The 24,350-nt window shown below is 33.6% G+C and overlaps 4 protein-coding genes across 4 annotated transcripts; 3 read left to right on the top strand and 1 right to left on the bottom strand.

Moving 5' to 3' along the window:
* Nucleotides 1-5,344: 5,344 nt before the first annotated feature.
* LOC139863243 (probable LRR receptor-like serine/threonine-protein kinase At3g47570) lies at nucleotides 5,345-6,016 on the top strand. The gene has a single exon (XM_071851886.1). It carries the CDS (start codon nucleotides 5,345-5,347, stop codon nucleotides 6,014-6,016), a length of 672 nt encoding a protein of 223 aa, XP_071707987.1.
* A 106-nt stretch (nucleotides 6,017-6,122) lies between these two features.
* Nucleotides 6,123-6,701, top strand: LOC139863242 (receptor kinase-like protein Xa21). Its single transcript, XM_071851885.1, has 2 exons — nucleotides 6,123-6,228; nucleotides 6,301-6,701. The coding sequence occupies exons 1-2, from the start codon at nucleotides 6,123-6,125 to the stop codon at nucleotides 6,699-6,701; spliced, it is 507 nt and encodes a 168-aa protein (XP_071707986.1).
* A 561-nt stretch (nucleotides 6,702-7,262) lies between these two features.
* On the bottom strand, nucleotides 7,263-10,036 carry LOC139862979 (UBP1-associated protein 2B-like). The gene is made up of 2 exons (XM_071851614.1): nucleotides 9,939-10,036; nucleotides 7,263-8,684 (listed from the first exon to the last, which is right to left on the bottom strand). The coding sequence occupies exon 2, from the start codon at nucleotides 8,681-8,683 to the stop codon at nucleotides 7,346-7,348; it is 1,338 nt and encodes a 445-aa protein (XP_071707715.1). The 5' UTR covers nucleotide 8,684; nucleotides 9,939-10,036; the 3' UTR covers nucleotides 7,263-7,345.
* A 12,685-nt stretch (nucleotides 10,037-22,721) lies between these two features.
* Nucleotides 22,722-23,365, top strand: LOC139862864 (pleckstrin homology domain-containing protein 1-like). The gene has a single exon (XM_071851495.1). It carries the CDS (start codon nucleotides 22,781-22,783, stop codon nucleotides 23,213-23,215), a length of 435 nt encoding a protein of 144 aa, XP_071707596.1. The 5' UTR covers nucleotides 22,722-22,780; the 3' UTR covers nucleotides 23,216-23,365.
* Nucleotides 23,366-24,350: the final 985 nt, after the last annotated feature.

Raw genomic sequence — 24,350 nt, 5'->3', positions numbered from 1 at the left:
GAGGAACCGGTTGAAATTGTGGACACCTCCGTCAAGACATTGAAACAAAGCCGAATCCCGATTGTTAAAGTCCGTTGGAACGCCAAAAGGGAACCCGAGTTTACTTGGGAAAGAGAAGACCAAATGCGAAAGAAGCACCCGCATCTATTCCCGATTCCGGAACCGTCAGATTCCGAGGAAGAAACAACGACTACAACGCCTGCTTAAATTTCGGGACGAAATTTCTTTTAAGGTGTAGGTAATGTAACATCCCGCCTTTTTCCGTCAACTTTTCCGTTTAACTATTTAAGTTCCGTTAGATGTTTATAACACATCTCGTTAATATGCGTTTGAATTATCTTGTTAGGTAATTCCCGCACCCGATTTAAGTTGAGGGACCAATCTTGCCAATTGTTGAAACTTGTGACTAGGTCAAAGAGTCAAACTCTCATTCTATCCATTCATTCATCTCTTCCAATTTCTTAATACTTCAACTTTTCCTCTCAACCTCAAGAACAAAGATTCATCATCCAAAACCGAGCTAGTGATCTTCTTGCCAAACAAAATACATATTTGAACTCCTCGTGATCTCCTCTTCGATTCCATACCGATTTCATCAATTTTGGGTAACTTTCTAAAATCACTAATCTTTGTGTTCTTGAGATTTTTAAAGTTATAAGTTTGTTAATTAGTGTCTATGGCTCAAGTCTAGTTTGTTTATGTGTTTTGTATGCTCGTTTTTGATATTTTGAAGTAACTAGTTCATATGGAAAGTTAACATGTTTAATCTTGAGTTTTAAGTGTTTATATGTTGTTTGATGTTATGAGTTCATGTTTTAATCTTGTTCCTAGTGTTACTAGCTTCATTTGGATGTAAAGATTGATCAAAGAAACCCCTTAAACTTGATTATGAAATTTGGTGATTTTTGGTTAGGGTTTCATGAACTAAGAATGAATTTTTGATGCATTAAATGACATGAAATGTTAATGGTAAGTGTTAGGTTGTGTTGTATGCTTAATTACCTTCGAAACGGCATATTGTTCATGTAATTTGGTTGCCGAATCATTAAATGGCATTTATGACTTGTGTGTATTGAATGAGGGTCACTAAATGCGGTTTTTGGTTGTTGTATGTGAAAGTTTAATTGATAATAAGTGCATAGTTATGTTCCTCGTCAAAATACCTTTCCGGTGATATAAAATACATGCCTTGAATGTTTGCGGTTTGTAAATTGTGTGGGTTTGAGTTTTGATTCGTGTACTTAGGAGTTCAGCAAGCAGGGCCTGAAATCATGCCTAGACGCCGTCCCAGGAATCAGGACGCCGTCCTGCCCTTAAAACCTAGACGCCGTCTAGGCTACCAAGACGCCGTCTTTCTCTTTAAAATGGGACGCCGTCTAGCCTAATTGGGACGCCGTCCCATTTCACTAAAGTGGGCTGTTTGCGAGGCCTTTTGACATAAAATGTTTAGGACGTTCCAGACCTCCAATTTACGTGTAACTTGTTTTAACATGCTTATATATGATTAAAAACTTCAGAAAATTTGTCCGAGACCCGACCCGAACGCGTTGACTTTTTCGTTGACTTTGACCCGACCAAGTTTGACTTTTTGTCAAACTTAACCAATTGATTATGCAATCTTCCTAACATGCTTTTATACTTGTATCTTGCATGAAACTTGACAAATTGCTTCACATGCTATATTAATCGAGTCGTATTGAGCCATAGGACTAATTGAACAACTTTGACCCCTCGTGACTTTCGTTATTAATACAACCTATTTGTTTAGGTCAAGACTAGCATTGTTACTGCACATTTACTTGTCGAAGTACTTTTTGGTTCGTGCATACAAGGTGAGATCATAGTCCCACTTTTACTCTTTTAAACTTACTTTTGGGATGAGAAAACATAAACGATACTTTTGAACTAAGTGAACACAAGAACGGGAAAACAAACATTCTACATACGAGTTAGAACGAAAATCCTCAATCCGATTATCATTAGTTACATCAGATGGTGTAAGCGAGAACTTATGTTATATGGCCATATGGGTTTGACAAACCCTCATTCAAACGGTTCGCTACCGTTTACGAATGAAATATATTTTCGGGAACAGTGTTGTTCTAGCACTAATTGATGGGGTATTCAACGGACGGAACGTTAAGCTTTGATAATTGGGTGCTCGTGAATATTAACTTTTAGAATGTACTATGGCTTTATCGATGTTGCAAATCTTGTGGTTCAACTTACTATTACTCATTTACTTATTTAAACCTATGATTTCACCAACGTTTTTCGTTGACAGATTCTCTATGTTTTTCTCAGGTCCTTGAACTTAAGTGATACATGCTTCCGCACATACTTTTTGATACTTGCATTGGATGTCGAGTATACTTGCATACGTGGAGCGTCTTTTTGGCTATTTTAAACTATGTCGCGCGTGTTTCACATGAATAATAACTTTTGTTATGTACTTGTCTTGGGAATTACTTTTGTAAACATTGGAACATCCTTTATGAATTGTATGCGACATATTTTCGGTCAAACGTTATCTTAAAGACTTATAATCAGGTAATGGGACCCACGTAGCCGACGCCGTCACTTGACGATTTGTCGGGGACGCTACAATTAAATGCTTTGCAATGTGGTTTGTAAGTGTTTAGTGGTATTATATGCATAATTACCTACAAAACAGCATATTATATGTATGCATTTAATTCCCGAATCATAAATGTGCATTTATGAACTTGAAAGCATTTATGGTGGGCATTTAATGAGCTTTCAACTTGGGTTTGTTTATTGTAAATGATGTTTTTGATTGATGAAATGTGTTTAGTTGTGTTCCTTGTTAAATTACCTTTCCAACGATGTATGGCATGCGTTTTGAATGTTTTCGGTCCATGAGTTATGTTAAATTGAGTTTTGGTTCGAGACTTAACAAAATGCTGCAAACAGCACTTTTTCCAGGAACGCGCGCCGCGTACCCTTTCGCGCGCCGCGCAAATGTGAAGTTTCAAATGCTTAACCCCTGAGATATTACCTGACCTGTTTCCACGCCTAAATGCGCGCCGCGCACTCCTGCGCGCACCGCGCATATCTCCAGGCCAAATTTCTTTGTTGTTTTATTTTTCACAAACTTTTTCCCGATTAACCGCAACTCCGATTAGCATGAAATTTGGATAGCATGCTCACATATGATTTCTCATCATGGGAAAATTGTCGGATACCCGACCCGACCCGGTTGACTTTGACTTTGACCAAGTTTGACTTTTAGTCAAACCTAACAAAATACGTATGCAATCGTTCTAACTTGCTTTTATACTTGTATCTTGCATGAAACTTGACAACGTGATTCACATGCTATATAATTGAGTCGTAACGAGCCATACGACTAATTGAACAACTTTGACCAACCGTGTTTACCGTTATTGATACAACCTATTTGTTTAGGTCAAGACTAGCATCCGTTCTTACACACATTCACTTGTGAAATGCCTTTACACTTTTGCACTCAAGGTGAGATCATAGTCCCAATTTTACTCTTTTTAACTTACATTTGGGATGAGAAAACATAAACGTTTCATTTTATAAAGTGAACACAAGTACGAAAACAAACATTCTACATACGAGTTAGAACAAAATCATCAATTCGATTATCATTAGTTACACTTGCCGGGTGTAAGCGAGAACTTATATTGTATGGCCATATGGGTTTGACAAACCCTCATTCGGACGGTTCGCTACCGTTATTCGGATGAAATATATTTTCGAGAAACAGTGTATGTTCTAACACTATTGTGATGGGGTTCGTGGAAAGTTAAGCCTTGATAATTGGGTGCTCGTGATAACAAATTTTAGAATGGTTTACTATTATTTCAACGTTATAAATCTTGTGGTTCATTTGTACTTACTCACTTACTTACTTAAACCTATGATTTCACCAACGTTTTTCGTTGACAGATTTCTATATTTTTATCAGGTCCTTGAACGTTTTGTGATACATGCTTCCGCTCACTGTTTTTGATACTTGCTTGGATGTCGAGTATACATGCATACATGGAGCATCTTTTGACTTACGTTAAATTGTGTCGCATAGGTTTCATTTGTACGTTAAACGTTGTAATGTAACTAGTCGTTGAACTACTTTTGTAAACTTGAAACATCTTTACATTTGAAATGAATGCGACATTTTTTTTGGTCAAACGTCATTTTAAAGACTTATGACCACGTAACAGGACCTAAGTAGACGGCGCCGTCAATGACGATTTTGTCGGGTCGCTACATATTTCCACTCTATTAATATATTAATATACTAGTTTTAGTTTTATGAATTCGAGCATTACACGGCAATTGTTCAAATTAGTATTCGAAAACGTTGGTATTAATTTTATCAAATGTATAACACAATTATTATTATTTTTTAGGAAAGGCTATAACACAATTACAATAGAAAAATCATTTATCATAATAAATTCCCTATCAAAAACATTAGTATTGAATACCAATGTGACCTCGTGCATTGCACGATTTAGATGTATAAATTGGTATCCGATAACGTTAATATTGATATTTATCAAATGTATAATACAATTACAATGAAAAAATCTTTTATTACTAATAATATTTGTATCATAAACATTAGTATTGAATACGAACGTAGATATTATGAGCCCGTTTATGTGACAGATTGTTTATTTAAAAATTTAAATATGGTAGCTTTTAATTATTATTAATATATTAAATTTAATGAATAATAATTAAAACTTAAAACCAATATGTTAAAAAGAAAAATCAGTTTGTACATGAATTGAATCCTTGTATTCCATTGCTGATGCAGGAATAATTAATAGGCTTATCAAAATTAGGTTCGCAAATTATTTTGGGGAGACGGGAGTTGGGCCACCTGTTGGGCCTCATGGAATGAATATTTGTGGGGAAAAGAAACAAAAGACACAAGTCACGTTAGATGCTTATTTGGTGGATATAGACTTTGTGCCCAATTAGATGTCAGGAGGAATTGAGAATGAATAATACTTGGTGGCTACGGTAGTTATGGATAAGTAGGAGTTTGTTTCAATATTGAGTTTATCTCTTTATTTGTTTTACGCTTATCCTCTTTTTATTTTGTATTTAATCGTTAGCTATTGAACAATGAGTTTAGTTTTAGTTTTGATATTTTTTGAGTGAATAAACTTTATAGCCGAGAAAGCTTTTTTGTTTAGCAATTATACTTTGCTATTTGTATTGGTGAGTAATATCCAATACTAATTATCTCGTTCATTTTTTTTTTTTTTTTTTTTTTTTTGAAAGGCATTTATCTCGTTCATTTTAGCCATCGGTCCTTCATTCTACATTATTTGGTATAATGATTTTGAACCCATCCTTTAATGATTTTGAGGGTGAAGTACCGGTAGTAGGAGTGTTTGCTAATTCAAGTGCGTTCTCAATTTTGGGTAATAGTAGGCTTTGTGGTGGCTTAGTTGAACTCGGGTTACCCAAATGTAAGGAGACGAATACGAAGAAACATAATGAGAAAAAGTTTCCTCTTTTTGTGATATTCATTTTAATTGTGTGTGCACTCGTCACCGTATTAGGTTTTATGTATGCTTTCTGTAAAAAGAAAAGTAGGGACCTAGTGTTTGAATCATCATCATCGATGGATGGGCGATTCTTAGAAGTTTCATACAGTCAACTTCTGAAAGCTACCAATGGCTTCTCTGAAGCCAATTTAATGGGCAAGGGTGGGTTTAATTCTGTTTATAAAGGAACACTTGGTGAAGATGACAAATTGGTTGCGGTCAAAGTATTACATCTTCAAAACCGAGGAGCTGAGAGAAGCTTCTTAGCGGAGTGCGAAGTATTGCGGAGTATTCGACATCGTAATTTGTTGAAGATAATAACCTCATGTTCAGGTGTTGACTTTCAAGGCAATGATTTTAAAGCATTGATTTATGAGTTCATGCCAATGGAAGTTTACATGATTGGGTGCATTCAAGTGAAAGTAATAAATGTAGACTCAGCCTTGTTCAAAGAATAAATATTCTCATTAACGTCGCAAGCGCCTTGATTATCTCCACAATCACTCCATAACAAGCATTGTTCATGGTGACTTGAAACCTAGCAACATTCTACTTGACGAAGATATGGTGGCCCATGTTGGAGACTTTGGTTTAGCTCGATTTCTTGGAACAAATTCAGACGTAAATAACTCATCTGTCGTTAAAGGAACATTTGGTTATGCACCTCCTGGTTAAGTATACATACATAATACACAATCTATTCATACGTTTTATATATTAATTGATTGCTTATAACTTGCAGAGTATGGTCTCGGGAATGAGATGACAAGCAGTGGGGATATCTATAGTTACGGAATATTATTATTGGAGGTTATGACCGGAAAAAATCCGACAGATGACACATTTAAGGAAGGTGTTAGCCTTCATAACTTTGCTTACATGGCTTTACCAGATCATGTAAATGATATTATCGATGGGGAACTTCTAAATTTTCATCATGAGGATTCTGTTGATGTGAAAAGTAAGCCTTCAAATGCGAAGATTATAGAGGAATGTATGGCTTTAACTCTGAAGATTGGAGTATCATGCTCTGTAGAATCGCCATCTCAAAGGATGAATATCAAAAATGTTGTTCATGAGTTGCAGCACATTCTAGACAGTTCAAGGCATTTGAGGTGCCTTCTTTTGGCCTTTCAGCTATAGTACCAACATTGCTTTGAAGAGCTGAAAGTAAATGCCAAGTAGAAGATGATGTATATTAAACCTGCATAATATTTGTTGTCAATATGTTCAATATATGGTTTGCTTTCATGGTAATATATGTATATGTCTAATGACTTTGGTAATAGTCCATGTGAGTAACCATGATAAATATAGTTCATGGTTATCCTTCTGCAATCTAATAACTACAAAAAGTTCAACAATTTCCATAATTATATGAAGAGAAAATTGGGCGGTTGGTCCCCGTGTTTTACATGAAATGAGGTGTTTGGTTCCTGAACTTCATTTTCGGGGTTGTTGGTCCCTGTGATTTTCAAAACACGTGCAATTGGTCCTGATAGGGACCAATAACCCCGAAAATGAAAGTTCAAAACAGATGTAGTTGGTCAGGGACCAACCACACGTGTTTTGAAAATCACAGGGACCAACAACCCGAAAATGCCGAAAATGAAGTTCAGGGACCAAACACCCCATTTCATGTAAACCACAGGGACCAACCGCCCAATTTTCTCTTATATGAATAACTTATAACCACTTAAACAGTGCATCTTTCCAACTAAACAACAAACTGACACAAATTGTCTTGCCAAGAACTAAAGACAGATTCAAATAAAGGCATAAAAACACTAGCGACCATGGTACGAAGGATAATCGTCTTCCAAAGACCCACGTCCCGAACGTTCCCTAGCCGCCACCTGTGACGAGTTACCACCACCTGAAGCCCGGCCCACCTGAGTATTCTGATACGGCCCAAGCCCATGTAACCCAAGTTGGGCCCCATAATTAGCCATCATACCTGGACTAACTGTACTCATTCCATAACCACTACTACCCTGATTCAAACCAGATACCAACATTGGATTTTGCCCAATCATAATTCCACCTGTAGGGTTCATAAGCTGAGGCGGATATAACCCATACCCATAACCCATATTCCCAATCTCACTATTATTAGAACCACCCGGTTGCATATTATTGTTAGTCTTTTTATTTTTGTTTCCACGTTGATTTTCTACAGCTTGTCTGCACTCCAACTTACAACCATCAAAAACCTTATTAGGTACTTCTAAAGCCTTCTTTAACCCATCAACTGTTTTGTATACAAACATAGTAAACCCTTTAAACTTTCCTGTTACATTATCAATCCCTAACGGTCCATCCTCAATTTCCCCAAACTTTGCAAAGTAGGTCCTTAGTGCGTTAGGGTTCACATGGGGTTTAACGTTTGCAACAAATATCTTTCGTCCAGTTGGATCTGGTGTACCAGTCGTATCCTTTTTATTACTGGGTTCACCGGGTCCTATAGCTGCCAGCTGGCAAGTAGTGAAACGGTTTCCTATCTTCTTTTGTGTATTTTTAAGTGATTTTTTTGCACTTTTTCTTGTTTTAAACAGAACAAAGCCGTAACCTTTAGCCTTCCCAGTTACCTTATCAGTAACAACCGTGCACTCTTCAATCTCACCATACTTTTTAAACACAGATTGTAGTTGGTTTGTTGTGGCATCCCAACCAAGGCCGAATACAAAGATTTTACGGTGAGCGGGGTCCACCTCAGCAGTATGGATAAGGCTATCAACTATCGAACGGTCATTTAACACTGCTTCTTTTAGGAGCTCAATTATCCTATCTTTTGGTAAGGGTTCTAGAAGCTTCCTAAGAGTCTCCTTTTTTGAACTCTCTTCATCTTCCTCTTCTTCTTCTTCATCATCATCTTCTTCTTCATCATCTTCGTCTTCTTCTTCTTCTTCTTCTTCTTCAACTTCTTCAAATTCTTCTTCTTCTTCGACTTGTTCATTATCCTCTTCCTCTACTTCTTCAGATTCGGATACTTCAACTTCTTCAATTTCTTCTTCATCTTCTTCTTCTTCTTCTTCTTCTTCAGATGTTTCATGTTTAACCTCAATTTTGGGTTTCTTTTCTTCAGCTTGAACTTTGAGTGCTGTGGCTGTTCTCTTTTTCTTCATTCTATAGACGAGATGGAAGGCAACCTAAAGCAAGAAAAATCATCACTTAAAAGTCTTTCTTTAATAAACATGTAAATGTAAATGTAACATATCATTCATTTTAGGAATGTTTAATTTATCTACTACAGGTAAGCAAAACTTATCAAAGTCCTCAAAACTTAAAGCAACCCATGAAACTTGACACCGACACCAGAAAGAATCAATAGCAAAATCCTTCGAAAATTTCTTAACAAAAAGACTAAAACTTCAATGATATTAATATATTTTCAAACTGTACCAATTCAGACGCATTCTTTGTTTATTGGCATACATTATAAGGTGGTTTCTCAAAATGCAAATTCATTGGTGCCAAAAAAAAAAAAAACAACTTGTGTACCATGTTTTTTTGAATAATACTCCATGTCCCTTTATAGTTTATGTATAACAGGTAAAAATGTAAGGACATAAACCAATCAAAGATCTTTGAACGGGGCAGAGTACAGTAAATACATATTCCAGGTGAAACATCAAGACGTTAAATCATTTTCAAAATGAAATTTTTAGCATGTTATATGTTACAAAGACTTACTAACTCCGAACTAACATCTTGAACATGAAAACATTCTATAACAGCTTCGGCTATGGCATATCAGAGTATATTGATATTAGTAAATTTAAGAATGAACAAACTTTCACACAAGCAAACTGACATCTGTAGCACGGTAGGAAAAGAAAGATGCTTCATACTTAGTGGTATCTGAATAAATGTTCTGTATTAGCGAGTCACCATTATCATATCGAACGTAAAGTATACAACTTATCTTATACTTTATTATTTCTCAGCTTAATTATGTGTCCTTGTTTGGAAAACTTATTGATCAACACTTACCCATACATATCTGTAAACTGATTAAGCAATAAATTATTGTAGGTATTTGATAAAACCGTTACAATTGGCTAAAAGCATATATCAAAATATTACTGTTAAACTGGTTTAAAGCAAACCTAGATATAACCTAATAAACTTTATTCCCAAATAATATGCATATCATACAATGAGAAATTAGGTAATACGAGTAACTACTTGACCTTCTCATTTGTAATTTATGTAACCATAGACAAATTGAATCGTTAACTCTGACCAATATTGAATAATAATCAGCGAAATCATTTGAATCATATAAACCCTAATATTCATTTGACAGAATATAAATACAAAGGGCAAAAATCGTTAGTACACAATTGAATGTTGGAATGAAGAATCGAAGAGTTATACCGTAGGGTTTTAGCGGACGTGAATAGCGGGGGAAGGAACCGGAGAATCAGAGTTGTGGGATTGAATGTGCTCGACTGTATCTGTATGTATTTTTGTGTTTAACGGAGCATATGTAGACGGAGTATGTAACTAGGAAAATCACCGTTAGTAGTTTACTGGAGGGCTGGAGTAGATATTTCTGATAAATCTACTATACATACATTAATGAATTAATGAGTTCTCATTTTTTTTTTTTTTAACAACATTTTTGGATCACTCGGTAAACAAAATCACTCACGTGTTCATTTTAGGCAGTTATATAAATCATTCACAACTGCTACTCAGGACGAAATTCGGCCAAATTTGAAGGTATGGGCAGTAAAACCTCCGCTCCCTCACTGCCCCCGCAACGCGATGTGCAGAAGGCACCTTGGTGGATTTCAACAGTTAAGGAGCAACCTTGTATGCAATGTTGCACCCTACATGAGTCGAACTTCTGATATCTCGCTAAGAGAGACATATCACTACCACGCGAGCTACAACACAACGTTTAATGAGTTCTTTTTTGACAAAAATAATAAAAACTTATATAAAAAAGAACACTTTATTTTTTTAAAAAGAAAAGTTTTCCAACGAGAGTATAAGAAGTGAAATCGATGAAGCTCATACCTAAAAGGCAATGATAACAAGCTGTCAACTAACTACCTATATCGAGCATCATCTTCACTATACCAAAATGACTGTACAAACTATACAAATGCTCCAAAACTAAAAACAACACCTTAAAGGACCTACCAAGAATGCAAATAATCACAAGAATACTCCGCATAAACAAGACCAGTGTTGTAAACGGCAGCGGTGCGGCTATTTTTTACTAATCTATCCTCACTCGAAGAAAAACGTCTAATAAGGCGGTTAACGGTCAAAAGTCAGGTCAAAATAGACAAATGTCAAGTCAACGTCAGTTAAAAGGTGACTTTTTGTATCCATTAAAGAAATATTAGTAATTAAATTATAGTCTTATAAAACATTATAAAAAACTTATATATTATGTAAATTATGACCACATCATCTTGTTATAAATTCTTTATTTTTAAAATATCCATATTTAAAGTATTTATGTCCGAAATATCTATATTCAGTGTATTTATATTTGAAAGACAATGTTGGTTAACTCTCGACTCGTCTCCGCCGCGTCTCCATCTCGATTGACTCATTCCTCCATAGTCTCTACCGACGTGTCCTTACTCGCGTCTTTTAGAACCTTGACTATATCCACAAAAAACAACCATAATCCGATATCGAAGGTAAAAATCTCTTTATCTGATATACTTTTGTTCTTTTCACTTTATTCATATTTATATATATTTAAAGACAAAATTGCCCTTTTCGTCCCCGTGTTTTCTACTTTTTGCCTGTTTCATCCCTATGTTTTATTTTCTGCATTTTTCATCCCTAATAACATTTTAAAGTCCCAATATCATCCCTCACTCTAACGAAGGTTAAGTGAGTTCGTTAAAATTATACACAAAGACTATCCACGTAATTTTTAGCCAATTAAATTATGAATTATGAAATTCCTTCTTCCTCTCACAAGTAAAAGTGTAAAATCAGATAGGGCTGAGTATGAAACCATTCTTGGAATTAGGTAACTACTTGTTTGCCTCTAAATTACTCTACACTCATTTTAGTAAAATCAACTTCAGCTTTACGTCTAACAAAAAATAAAATTGAATTTCAAATGTACGTAAGAATCGGACGAAATCTAATTAAAAATTTCATTATATTTTCTGTGATGATTATACGAATCAAACGCACCCTAAGCTCCGGTTTAATTGGAAAATTTGTGTTGGCCTCATTATATATTTGGACGAAGGAGTATATATGTCATATATGCTACGCTACGCTCTTATAAAATTATGGCGAAAGGACAATTTGCTGACGATTCAACGTCGGAGAAATGTAATCGCTTTGGAGACGATGAGTCGGTAACCGGAATAATCTAAACCTCAACGAATTTTACAGTAAGCAATTTGGCTTTCTACTATTTATTTTAAAACTAACTTCTTTTTTTTTTTACATTGTTTTGGAGTATTAAGATTAATTAGGGCTTATATTTTTTATTTTATTTTATATTCTATAATAATAATAAGGTACATGTTTGAAGCTTGTATCATACTCCCTCCGTATGTAGTAGTAGTTCATGTAGTTTTTATGCTGCATTCTCAAGTTAGACTTGACCATTAGTAAGTAATGCATAATCAGGCCGGCCACTTAGACTTGACCGGAAAAATACGGATTTATTTTTTATTTGGTCGCCCAAGATCTTGCGAGTTGCAATTGGAATTCAGAATCACACAAACTGAATGAAGCTTCAGTCGCAACCGGAATTTAGATATCTTTTTTTTCTTCTTTTATTCGCTTTATAGTGGTGACTACTGTCTATTTGTTAACATATAATGATGCTTTTAGACTGTTTAGGGTATGTTTGGCAAAACTAGCTGGAAGTTGCAAGCGTTTAGCTGCAGGCGTTTAGTTGCAAGCGTTTAGCTGAAGCTTAAATGTATTTAATTGTTTGTCAAAGTAGCTGAACCTGTTATAAAATAAGTAAAATGACAAAAATGGACACTAGAAAAAAATACTTAAATATCATTATTTTAGTTTAATAAAACATAGTCATTACTAAATAACCGAAAACATATATAATACTGCTAAATTTTTAATGACGATCATTCCATATTGAAGTAGCAATATTGTTACGAACATGTTTCATCTCATTCCTTCTTCCTTCAAATAGTCCTTCGGTGCGTGTTTCATGATTATTAACATCATTAAGCTTATCTGTGATGACCCGAAAATTTCTGACCAAATTTAAACTTAATCTTTGTATGATTAACATTTCCGACACGATACAAAGTCTGTAAAACTGAATCTCAAAATTTTTGAACTACTTTCATATATTCAAATACATTTCGGTTATCTTGACCATTCGCGAACAATTATATGTATATAGATACATATATATATACTATAACTTGAAAACGTAACAATGTATTAATTGTTTGATACTGTACATTAAACTTATTGGTTTAAATATTTATTTGAATATATATGATAAGTTGGAATATTAATTATATGAATAACTTGCGACGTATATTTAAAACGTGTTTATGAATGTTGAAAATATATATTAACTTGGTCATAAAACGATTTGTTATTATATATATATATATATATATATATATTAACAAATAGCGAGACAACGATTTATAGAAGTAAATGACCAAAACACTCGAAAGTTTAAGATACACTTTGAATGATATAGTTTATTGATAATTTAAGACTATATTTTGACAAAGGTACGAGTCACAAAACGTAAATTGCGAGTTTTCTAAGCGTACAAAAATGCGTTCGAGAAACCGAAACTGGGACATAAGTCGAGTGACAACGTACGAGTCATCGGAACGAAAATTACAAGTCAACTATGCACATGAATTTAATATAATATATAATTAATTATTTAAATTATATATATTATATATATTATAAAATATTATGTCGACAAACAAGAAGTTAAAAATTTGTGAGCTGTCCCAGGGTGCCATGCGATCGCATGGCCTTGAAGCACAAATCCCATGCGATCGCATGGGGTACTTTTTCAGAAAAGGTTCTATAAATTCAAACGATTTCATTTCAATCACACACACATTTATTTATGTTACTTCCTCCGTATTTAAATTATTATTATTATTATTATTATTATTATTATTATTATTATTATTATTATTATTATTATTATTAATCTTAATCTTATTAATTATTAGTATTATTATTTATTAATTAGTAATATACATAAAATACTACGACGAGGTTATGAGCGTGTCACTTTCAAAAATGGGTTTTTGAGCGGGATAAAGTTAAGGAAATTATGGGTTATAGCTATGGAGGTTATGGGTAATGTTCATGGGTATTATTTACAAGTCAAACCTACTGTTATCATCTATGTTGTATCTACGTACTTTTCTGCAATATTGAATCACAATATTGATACGTAAGCATTTATATTTTATCTTTTATACATTAATTGTGTATCCATGTCTAGTGCTCGAGTATATATATTTATACATGTTTGTATGCTAAATTTTGTCGTTAAACAGTTTATAATGAATCACGAATTAAATACATATATTACCGGTAAAAGGTATATGATATACATGTTTTCGGAAAGCTGACAAAAAAATCAATAACTTTTCATTTAGATATCGAATAGTTTCGAGGAACGAATCAAAAGATATGGTCAACTGAATTATAATTGACATTAATTGGAATTGCTTTTTGAATCTGCAATTAATACTTAAACAACTTGTTTACGAGATTGATAAAATGGATTTTTTTGAATATTACCAACCGAGTAAATGAATCCTTATATAAGGTACGTCTCGTTTGTTGAACTATTGTCAAAATTGACTTTTTGAAACAACTTTGGATAACTTTTATATGTCGATCTCGAGCATTAGGATTATGATACACTATGACCAGACCTAGCTTGGTAGACATTTATTGACCAACATATGCTCTCTAGGTTGAGATCTACGGATATTTGGTATTCCGAGCTTCAGTCACATTTTGGTGAACGACTTTATATGCTGCTAAGGTGAGTTTCATTTGCTCCCCTTTTAATTGCTTTTGCAATATATATTTTTGGGCTGAGAATACATGCACTTTATTTTAAACGCAATGGATACAAGTACATACTAAATTCTACACTGAGTTTGAACCGAAAATCCCTTAGCTTTGGTAACTAGTAACTGCCAGTTATAAGAACTGGTGGGCGCGAGTAGTAGTATATGGATCCATAGGGCTTGATATCCCCGTCCGAGCTAGAGCACTAGCCTTTTAACGGACGTATGCTATTTGAGAAGCGTACACGTTGGTTTACGTGTATTATTAAGATGATTATACAAAGGGTATAAATTATATATACGTTAAGTTTAGTTACCAGGGTGCTCAATTTTGTAGAATATTTTGATAAACGTTTCGGATGAAACAACTGAAATCTTGTGATCCACCTTTATATACAGATTATGCGAAACACTAAAACTATGAACTCACCAACCTTTGTGTTGACACTTGTTAGCATGTTTATTCTCAGGTTTCCTAGAAGTCTTCCGCTGTTTGCTTATATGTTAGACAAGCTATGTGCATGGAGTCGTACATGGCATATTTTTCAAGGAAACGTTGCATTCACCAAATCATCATCATGTATCTTATTTTGACTGCATTGTCAACGAAAGTACTATTGTAAACTATTATTTACGGTGATTATCTATATGTAGAAATCATCAGATGTCGAAAACCTTTGATTTAAATATTCATTTATGGTGTGTCTTTTCAAAAGAATGCAATGTTTACAAAACGTATCATATAGAGGTCAAATACCTCGCAATGAAATCAATGAATGACGTATTGTCCATATGAATTTGGAGCGATCGTCAAAGTTGGTATCAGAGCGTTGGTCCTAGCGAACCAGGTCTTGAATGAGTGTGTCTAACTGATAGTTGTTATGATGCATTAGTAAGTCTGGACTTCGACCGTGTCTGCATGTTAAAAGTTTTGCTTATCATTTCTTGTCGGAAATTATATGCTTATCATTCTTAAGTCTAGATACGTTTTCCTGCATTTATTGCATAAATAGTGTATAGACAAAAATTCATATCTTAGCATATCTGTTACTGTATACTTTTCCTGACATCTTCCGAAAATTTCTCCGTAATTTACGGGATTTTGGTATTATATATACATATGTAAATTATGTATTGAAGAGTACCAATCTAAATTCTATAATCTATCTTATATCAAAAATCAATTCCCTGATTATATAAGATGGATCACGTATCTAGTTCAAATTCCTTAAACTCCGACAGCTATTCCGATATGGATATTCACCTTAACTCCGAAGACAGTGTAACCGGAATGGATCAACCAATTAGTCATCATCTATTCTGGATGAATTGGGGATGGGTTCGTAGCCTACTTAATCGTTGGAGACAAGAATAAGACAATCCTTTCCATCCACCACATTGCCCTCTTGGCGAAGAACCTGAAGCACTTACCGGCGAACCTGTTCGAGACACCATTTTCTCTCTCATTTCCAGAGTATCTCGTCACGATAATATACTATCTCAAATTCTGAATCTTATTCATCCGCTCGTTCGAACCGACAATCATCCCGGTGTAGTAGAAGAAGCTTCGTGCTCGAGTGGTGACTTTAGAGAATATGGTACAAAGGTTACAAGCACCAGCAGCATCACCAGCATCAACAGTACCACCATCAACAGTACCACCATCATCAACGCCAACAATATCATTACCACCACCAACAACAACATCACCATCACACGCCTCAACATCACAATCTGTACCACGAACATCAACGTCATACGCACCATAGATACCAAGGAATACCAACAACAACAAACAATGAAGTATTGATTCATAACTTCATCGAAGAAATATTCTGCAGATAATATGTAGTTTCTAAAAGTGTTAGAGATTATATATTCTAGTCCTAGTCGAAAACCAGATGAGATTAATATTATGTTAACTCATTAAATCCATGATTACATATAAGGAAACTATATATATAGGTATATTTACGTAAAGATTGTAATTAAGAAAATTATTTTGTACAAACTGTTAATGGTGAGAATATTTTAACGGGTAGGTAATACCCGGAAAATATATAAGTTCACAATTAATATGTTACACAGTACATCATTCGATTATTCAATAATCATTAACTACACTACTTTAACAACGCTATACATTCGTTCATAGAAATCTGAAAAACCATTCTTATTCGAATTCAAATTACATATTCTGACAGAACAGAATCCAAGTCAAGATTTAACCAGTGACATCATTATTAGATTTCTACATCTTTCAAAGCTATACTTTGACTTCAAAACTGTGCAAGATCCTTTAGCGTTGTTTTTACCGAAAATAATCTTGAAATCTCTTTTCAAATTATCCAGTTTTACCACACTTCCAACCAGTCAACTTCGACTTTTCAGATTAGCCTTATTATAACCTTGATATATATGCGTGCTCTTTTATTGTTATCGGGGAACCGTTTATGTTCCACCACATTAGCAGTAAACTTACCAACAACTTCACTGATCTTTGACTTTTCGAAAAATCATTATATTTATCGAAACCCCATCATTTACTCATCTGCATCTTATAACAAGAATTGTCTTGCCAATTACTGGGAATCGGCAATCAGTATTTAAAAATCTCACAGCATGTCTACTCCAACAGTTATATGTGTACATATAACATCTATCTCCTATACTTACGTACTTTGAATGTGAAGTTTCCGAAAAACACCTTAAACCGCGAACTAGTTCTCGAAATTTTGAAAAAATATTGATGAAGCAGCAAAAACTGTAAACGAACTTAACAGTAAAAAGTTTGATGATAAAGAATAGTGTGTTGACAAAGCTCAGAAAAAGAAAAAGTTTGGAACTGGAAAACGGATTGAGCAAAGTATGAAGGAGGCTGTGGATAAATCACAAGGACGAAACCTACCTTCCAAGAATCCAAATGATTCAGTATTTGCTGAAGCCATTAACGAATACCTTGCTTCCGAATCTAAACCCTTGCGGACAATATTCTTCATCATCCTCTGATATTAGAAATTCTAAGATATCATCATATCTTTCATTATAAATATCCTCCATATTTCTGGAGATAATTCCATAATCATTCTTATCGGAAATCAATTTTCTCCTTATGATATCTGTGTTACATCATAAAAGAAACTATTTTAGTTTCTAAATTCTAAAACCTTCGAGTTTAAAATATGAATATTTTTGAAGTGGTGTTGGGAGCTGAAGCATGAGTTAGTATAATATAATGACACTTGATCAACGTGATTATATTACAGTAAGTCATGCTGAGTTTCTAAATAGAAGGTGATGATTCACAGATCATAACGTCATCATGTGCTATGTCATACGACTCTTGTATTCTAGTTAATCTCTAAGAATATCAAGAAAATATTTTCTTTATGATTCGGTCTTTTCCGGATATTCTGGTAATTTGACAAATCAAAATCGTGCCATTACAATTTCCTTCTTAGAATATTAACTATGTTCATTTCAAAATCCATACCTACGAATTCTGGACCATTACAAGCAATGCTTAGTCACAAGAAGAAGAAACGAAGGGACAAAACTCCGAAATAGAAATTGGGGTATAAATTACAGCAAATAAAAGAAAGCATTAACTGGGGATGATAATAATTATAGAAGACAGAAGCAGGAACTTTGAAATATAAGGGAAAATATAAAGCCTGACAACAACACATATATTACAAACCGTGTATATCAATGCGTATAGCAATATAAAGACACGGGAGAATGAAAAATACTATAACCCCAAGGTAATAGTAGAAGAAAATAATTTCCTCTGGTGGCAAATGAAAAAGAAGAATGAAGGATACGATAGCCAAGAAAATATCAAGAATCAGAACTGGATTAAGCATTTCACAATCTTTTGAAAGTATGAAATAAGGAAGAAGATGTAGGAGTGGTGAAAATAATGAAACGGAAATGGTTAACTTATAGCAAAATATCAGACATAGCAATCTAGGCAGATTACATATTTAAAGGAAATCTTAATTTCCTTAAATTTCGAAGAATCAAATCTTATTTAGATTATGAAGATTTTTTATTCCTTAAATTACGGAAATCAATCGTTAATACGTCAAGAGTTAAGACGAATCTCTATTCTCCATTTCACTCTATTACGATAACTTCCCTCATACGCTTCGAGTAATTGGATTTTTTTTTATCCATATTATTCAACGGTGATAAAAATTCTATTTATCAACACATAATCGTCATGAAAACATTTTTATTGTTAGCCATGACGACCTCACTCAAATTTCGGGACGAAATTTCTTTAACGGGTAGGTATTGTGATGACCCGAAAATTTCTGACCAAATTTAAACTTAATCTTTGTATGATTAACATTTCCGACACGATAAGCAAAGTCTGTAAAACTGAATCTCAAAATTTTTGAACTACTTTCATATATTCAAATACATTTCGGTTATCTTGACCATTCGCGAACAATTATATGTATATAGATACATATATATATACTATAACTTGAAAACGTAACAATGTATTAATTGTTTGATACTGTACATTAAACTTATTGGTTTAAATATTTATTTGAATATATATGATAAGTTGGAATATTAATTATATGAATAACTTGCGACGTATATTTAAAACGTGTTTATGAATGTTGAAAATATATATTAACTTGGTCATAAAACGATTTGTTATTATATATATATATATATTAACAAATAGCGAGACAACGATTTATAGAAGTAAATGACCAAAACACTCGAAAGTTTAAGATACACTTTGAATGATATAGTTTATTGATAATTTAAGACTATATTTTGACAAAGGTACGAGTCACAAAACGTAAATTGCGAGTTTTCTAAGCGTACAAAAATGCGTTCGAGAAACCGAAACTGGGACATAAGTCGAGTGACAACGTACGAGTCATCGGAACGAAAATTACAAGTCAACTATGCACATGAATTTAATATAATATATAATTAATTATTTAAATTATATATATTATATATATTATAAAATATTATGTCGACAAACAAGAAGTTAAAAATTTGTGAGCTGTCCCAGGGTGCCATGCGATCGCATGGCCTTGAAGCACAAATCCCATGCGATCGCATGGGGTACTTTTTCAGAAAAGGTTCTATAAATTCAAACGATTTCATTTCAATCACACACACATTTATTTATGTTACTTCCTCCGTATTTAAATTATTATTATTATTATTATTATTATTATTATTATTATTATTATTATTATTATTATTATTATTATTATTATTATTATTATTATTATTATTATTATTATTAATCTTAATCTTATTAATTATTAGTATTATTATTTATTAATTAGTAATATACATAAAATACTACGACGAGGTTATGAGCGTGTCACTTTCAAAAATGGGTTTTTGAGCGGGATAAAGTTAAGGAAATTATGGGTTATAGCTATGGAGGTTATGGGTAATGTTCATGGGTATTATTTACAAGTCAAACCTACTGTTATCATCTATGTTGTATCTACGTACTTTTCTGCAATATTGAATCACAATATTGATACGTAAGCATTTATATTTTATCTTTTATACATTAATTGTGTATCCATGTCTAGTGCTCGAGTATATATATTTATACATGTTTGTATGCTAAATTTTGTCGTTAAACAGTTTATAATGAATCACGAATTAAATACATATATTACCGGTAAAAGGTATATGATATACATGTTTTCGGAAAGCTGACAAAAAAATCAATAACTTTTCATTTAGATATCGAATAGTTTCGAGGAACGAATCAAAAGATATGGTCAACTGAATTATAATTGACATTAATTGGAATTGCTTTTTGAATCTGCAATTAATACTTAAACAACTTGTTTACGAGATTGATAAAATGGATTTTTTTGAATATTACCAACCGAGTAAATGAATCCTTATATAAGGTACGTCTCGTTTGTTGAACTATTGTCAAAATTGACTTTTTGAAACAACTTTGGATAACTTTTATATGTCGATCTCGAGCATTAGGATTATGATACACTATGACCAGACCTAGCTTGGTAGACATTTATTGACCAACATATGCTCTCTAGGTTGAGATCTACGGATATTTGGTATTCCGAGCTTCAGTCACATTTTGGTGAACGACTTTATATGCTGCTAAGGTGAGTTTCATTTGCTCCCCTTTTAATTGCTTTTGCAATATATATTTTTGGGCTGAGAATACATGCACTTTATTTTAAACGCAATGGATACAAGTACATACTAAATTCTACACTGAGTTTGAACCGAAAATCCCTTAGCTTTGGTAACTAGTAACTGCCAGTTATAAGAACTGGTGGGCGCGAGTAGTAGTATATGGATCCATAGGGCTTGATATCCCCGTCCGAGCTAGAGCACTAGCCTTTTAACGGACGTATGCTATTTGAGAAGCGTACACGTTGGTTTACGTGTATTATTAAGATGATTATACAAAGGGTATAAATTATATATACGTTAAGTTTAGTTACCAGGGTGCTCAATTTTGTAGAATATTTTGATAAACGTTTCGGATGAAACAACTGAAATCTTGTGATCCACCTTTATATACAGATTATGCGAAACACTAAAACTATGAACTCACCAACCTTTGTGTTGACACTTGTTAGCATGTTTATTCTCAGGTTTCCTAGAAGTCTTCCGCTGTTTGCTTATATGTTAGACAAGCTATGTGCATGGAGTCGTACATGGCATATTTTTCAAGGAAACGTTGCATTCACCAAATCATCATCATGTATCTTATTTTGACTGCATTGTCAACGAAAGTACTATTGTAAACTATTATTTACGGTGATTATCTATATGTAGAAATCATCAGATGTCGAAAACCTTTGATTTAAATATTCATTTATGGTGTGTCTTTTCAAAAGAATGCAATGTTTACAAAACGTATCATATAGAGGTCAAATACCTCGCAATGAAATCAATGAATGACGTATTGTCCATATGAATTTGGAGCGATCGTCAAATTATCTCGTGGTATGTAATTTGGATGTTCATCGATTATTGCAAACATAATATCTTCTTGACTATTAGTACCGGTCATATAAACACATCATAATCATAATTAGAATTGTAGAAGTAGAACAGAGTCTAGATCAAGCTCGAGAACAAAAGTTAAATAAAGAATACACGAGGCAACAAGCAAAAAGCAACAAGCAAAAAAAAAAAAATTTGGTTTCCACTGCCATCAATTAAGAAAAAAGGTTTCTCTTCCTATGTTTATTCAAAGTTTAGCAAATGAATATACGGACTAATTAATTTCTTTGCATGAATATGACTTGAATCAAATTAAAAGGTTCTATGCACAGGTTACTAAACTTTGAATAATTTTTTGTATCTCATATATGTTGCGGCCGTATTGAATGATTGAAGGCAGATTAATACATTATAATTTTACGTGAGAAATCCTAATATCTTGCAAGGGTATTTGAGTAAAAAAAAAAATTCAAACGCTATATGGGATTCCTAAACGCTAGATAGATTAGCGTTCAAACAATTAGCTTTTTCAGAACCCTAAAAGCTTTAAGCTCTTCTTAACCAAACAAAGCTTTTTATTATATGGAATCTTTTTCATAAAAGATAAAAAATAAAAGCTAAAAGCTACAAAAAGTTTCAAAAAGCAGATAGCCAAACATGCCCTTAATGCGTCGAATTGTTTGTTATTGATAAATTGAAGATTGTTTATTGATCGTTGAGCTCAACTTTTTTCTATTGGTTCTGCTTCCATGAATAGAATTTGCGAATGAAGAACCCATGGATTGATTTAAAGAATTGCTTTTAAGTTACGCAGGTTGGATAACGACTGTAAATACTTGTGAGAGCAAGAAGGAATTCCGTAATTCATAATTTAATTAGTTTATATATTACGTGGATAGTCCCTGTGTATAGTTTTAACGGACTCAGTTAACTTTCGTTAGGGTGGAAGATGAAATTGAGACTTTAAAATGCTTTTAAGCATGAAAAATGTAGAAAATAAAACACAAGAATTAAACGGGCAAAAAGTGAAAAATACGGGGAGAAATGGGCAATTTTGTCATATTTAAATAAAAACTAAATTAAATTAAATCAAATTTTAAACTCATTTTTAATTACAAAAGAAAAACAATATTCGATCGTGGAAATCTCCGTCATAAACACACATATTCATTTCACCACCACCACTAAATGGCCAGCCTATGGAGAGCCGTGATGGGGGAATCACCACCCAACCCCGACGACTACGACGGAATCGAGTACTGGTCAAACCCTGAACGCACCGGTTGGCTCACTAAGCAAGGCGAGTACATCAAAACCTGGCGTCGCCGTTGGTTCGTTTTAAAACAAGGAAAACTCTTTTGGTTCAAAGAGTCAATCGTCACTCGAGGTTCCCGTCCACGTGGCGTCATCCCAGTGGTTGCTTGTCTTACAGTCAAAGGAGCTGAAGATGTGATTAACAAAGAGTTTGCTTTCGAACTCTCGACCCGATCCGAAACCATGTATTTCATCGCGGATTCGGATAAAGAAAAAGAAGACTGGATCAATTCGATTGGTAGGTCAATTGTTCAGCTCTCGAGATCTGTTACTGATAAAGAGATAGTTGATTATGATAGCAAACGATGATCTGTACGTATTGCTTTTGTTCAACAATTTTGACTGTAAACTTTGTTACTGTGATCTATTTCTATGAATTTATAAAACTATTTATCTTGTTTGGTAAGACAATTGTGAAATGCTGTTAATGCGAAGTACTATATGAAAATTATCCGAGTGTTTTGGTTCAAATCAATGATTATTCAACCATCATTAACCTTTAAGTTAATTAGACTTGTTAGAATGAAGACCAGTTGCTAGTTTCCTTTGATATTCTTGGTTAATTTTATGCTTACAATTTGCTTTCTAATATACTAAAAAAAAAACCGAGAGTTGCGAAACTTAAAGGCTTAAAGTTAAAGCACGCATCAACATCACTTCAAGATAAAGTTTTGTTCATCCTTGGGGCAATAACTGATAACAATGAAGTCCCTCTTTTTTAACACCGACGATGAACATAACTTTCTTATGAGCTGATGTTTCTGCATTCTGTAACTTTCAAAAATCTTTGTTTTCATCGATTATCAACAGAAATCTACATAATGGTCAGTGGGTCGACTTGTAGACAACTAATAGAAAACTTCAATTTTTGAATGTTAATTATCACTAGCAATCTACAAGATGCTTTGTACTTGGTCAGGACTCAGGACCAACTCAAATGATAAATGAAGTAGAATGCACATGATAATTGTCAATGTGACCTCAGATTCTTTAGCTTTTACTCTTGGAGTTCCCAGTTTAGCATTTAAAAACTTATCTGATTGCAGTTATACTTCACTTGAATGAAAACATGTCTTTAAAATGTCACTTTTGAGTAGTTGTGACATTCAACACCTCTAAGCAAATGGAATCAACCATTATCAAGTAAAATGTACAGTATGAGATAGCGAGTGTTCATTTTCCCATTCTACATCATGTTAGTATGACAGCCGCTCATAGCAAACACCACAGCCAACAGTGGGTAAGCTTAATTTCTTGCAGGTTAACAACCCATATGAATAACATAGCAGAAGTGTCAGGATGATTACAGCAGTAATAATCTTCAGATGCACACAACATGCTCTTAAACCCAATCTATAAGTATCAGATATTCAGCTATATCTTATGTATATGATTTTCCATCACTACATTAATAATTCATGGCTTCACTTTCTGTTAAATTCTT

This window comes from Rutidosis leptorrhynchoides, chromosome 8 (assembly GCF_046630445.1).
Source record: "Rutidosis leptorrhynchoides isolate AG116_Rl617_1_P2 chromosome 8, CSIRO_AGI_Rlap_v1, whole genome shotgun sequence".
Lineage (NCBI taxonomy): Eukaryota > Viridiplantae > Streptophyta > Magnoliopsida > Asterales > Asteraceae > Rutidosis > Rutidosis leptorrhynchoides.
The sequence above is the reverse complement of the archived record's forward strand: the minus strand, read 5'-3'. Positions and strand labels throughout refer to the sequence as shown.

What these genes read in the sequence shown, in the direction of transcription:
- LOC139863242 (XM_071851885.1), top strand. Translation starts at nt 6,123, where the DNA reads ATGGTGGCCCATGTTGGAGACTTTGGTTTAGCTCGATTTCTTGGAACA. An exon ending in ATTTGGTTATGCACCTCCTG is followed by an intron (nt 6,229 to 6,300) that starts GTTAAGTATACA and finishes TATAACTTGCAG; the next exon opens with AGTATGGTCTCGGGAATGAG.
- LOC139862864 (XM_071851495.1), top strand. Translation starts at nt 22,781, where the DNA reads ATGGCCAGCCTATGGAGAGCCGTGATGGGGGAATCACCACCCAACCCC.
- LOC139863243 (XM_071851886.1), top strand. Translation starts at nt 5,345, where the DNA reads ATGATTTTGAACCCATCCTTTAATGATTTTGAGGGTGAAGTACCGGTA.
- LOC139862979 (XM_071851614.1), bottom strand. Translation starts at nt 8,683, where the DNA reads ATGAAGAAAAAGAGAACAGCCACAGCACTCAAAGTTCAAGCTGAAGAA.